Source organism: Octopus bimaculoides, chromosome 12 (genome assembly GCF_046866305.1).
Source record: "Octopus bimaculoides isolate indiv1 chromosome 12, ASM4686630v1, whole genome shotgun sequence".
Taxonomy (NCBI): domain Eukaryota; kingdom Metazoa; phylum Mollusca; class Cephalopoda; order Octopoda; family Octopodidae; genus Octopus; species Octopus bimaculoides.
This window is the reverse complement of record NC_142939.1, coordinates 24,306,115-24,307,622: the sequence shown is the minus strand read 5'-3', so window position 1 is coordinate 24,307,622 and position 1,508 is coordinate 24,306,115. Positions and strand designations below refer to the sequence as shown.

Genomic DNA, 1,508 nt, shown 5'->3' with positions numbered 1-1,508 from the left:
AAATAAGGCCTAATGGCTAACTGTGTGGTTGGTGAGGGTAATTGGAGAATATGCTTTGATACTGAAGTCCATGCAGGAATCTTGTTTGTTGGTGCAGTCTTCGGGTTTGTTGGTATTATCCCGAAATGGTATACATTTTCACCAATACACAAAGAGAAGTGGACACCGGATATAGTAGTTCCTACGAAACCTCTTGGTAAACAATATTCTTTGTTTTCCCTTGTGGAAAAAATGCAAATAGATTTTTGTTGTTTCCCACTGTAGAGTAGCCAAAATATAATTGCCCGTGTGAGAAGACACTTCCAAGTGAATTCCTACCACAGACAGTGTTTGACTCTGGATTTATTGATAAACATTGTGAAATTGATACAAATAGGAAATTGCTCTCTTCTAAATTAAAATGTAATTTCTGTTCGCGATGGAATGAGAGCAATCCTGGGTATGAAAACATCCTCTCCTTTTCCACATCCAGAGAGAATGGTGGCCTCTATAACATGTGGCATCATCTTCTTTACCATCAGGCGAGTCGCATTGCAGTGTTCAAAATACCTATATTTTATTCCAAAAATATGTAAATTGTAACTCTAATAGAATTTAGAACGGAAAATGTGTCCACCTTCAAGCACCTCAGGGTAAACAATATTCATTGTCTAACTTTATGTTGGTGTCAACAGGAATACATTGTTGCTGCTTCCAACTCGTGAGCAAGCAATATAAAGTTGGCTGTGAGAGAAACATGTAGTAAAGAGATGAAGCCCAACAACCTTGAGGGTGTGACTCTGAGATTTGTTGACTGAAATAGCAAAATTTAGTTTGAATGGAAACTGAAGCTTCTTAAATTGAAATGGAACATATGTAGGTGTGAGAGGAATTCCTTTTCTCCTTTGTAACTACCTGTTATGATTGTTGCGTCTAGGATATGGGGCTTCATGGAAATAACAATTAACCGAGTTCTATTACACAGGCGAGGTGGGTCAAGATTCCTAAGCAGCATAAGGGGAGCACCCAGTTTTACTGTCAAGTTATTCGGTGGCATCCCAATGGGTCTGACTGTGTTCAGAAATTCAGTTGGGTATTGAACAGCCTGATTTTGATCGACTGTTGTGTCATTTGATCGAAAAGTAATTTCTGATGTACCTTTTAACTTTTGAAGAAGTTCATCATTGAGTTTATCAACTGCTTCATTTGCTGGAGCCAGTGTAGCTCTTTCACGTATCCAGTTCACATCAGTGTAATTGACAGAAGAATTAGGAAATACTTTATCCATAAAATCCATAAGAGAAAGCACCGTTGGCCGCATGTAATTTCATATACCCGAAATCTTTGGTTGAATGTTAATATCCCATCAGTAGTCTTAAGATGCTCCTATGAGAATTCAGTAGTTATAGGATCACTTTGTAGATCACAAATTTGAGGTCTGTGAAGCTGACGATTTTAAAAAGTAGACAACTTATACTATCCTTATCTACTGGCTTATAACATACTCTATCTCGATACGATTTAGATGA

The 1,508-nt window shown here is 37.7% G+C and overlaps 1 protein-coding gene across 1 annotated transcript; it reads right to left on the bottom strand.

Moving 5' to 3' along the window:
* Positions 1-808: 808 nt before the first annotated feature.
* Positions 809-1,276, bottom strand: LOC106873031 (uncharacterized). The gene has a single exon (XM_014920240.2). The coding sequence runs from the start codon at positions 1,274-1,276 to the stop codon at positions 809-811; it is 468 nt and encodes a 155-aa protein (XP_014775726.2).
* Positions 1,277-1,508: the final 232 nt, after the last annotated feature.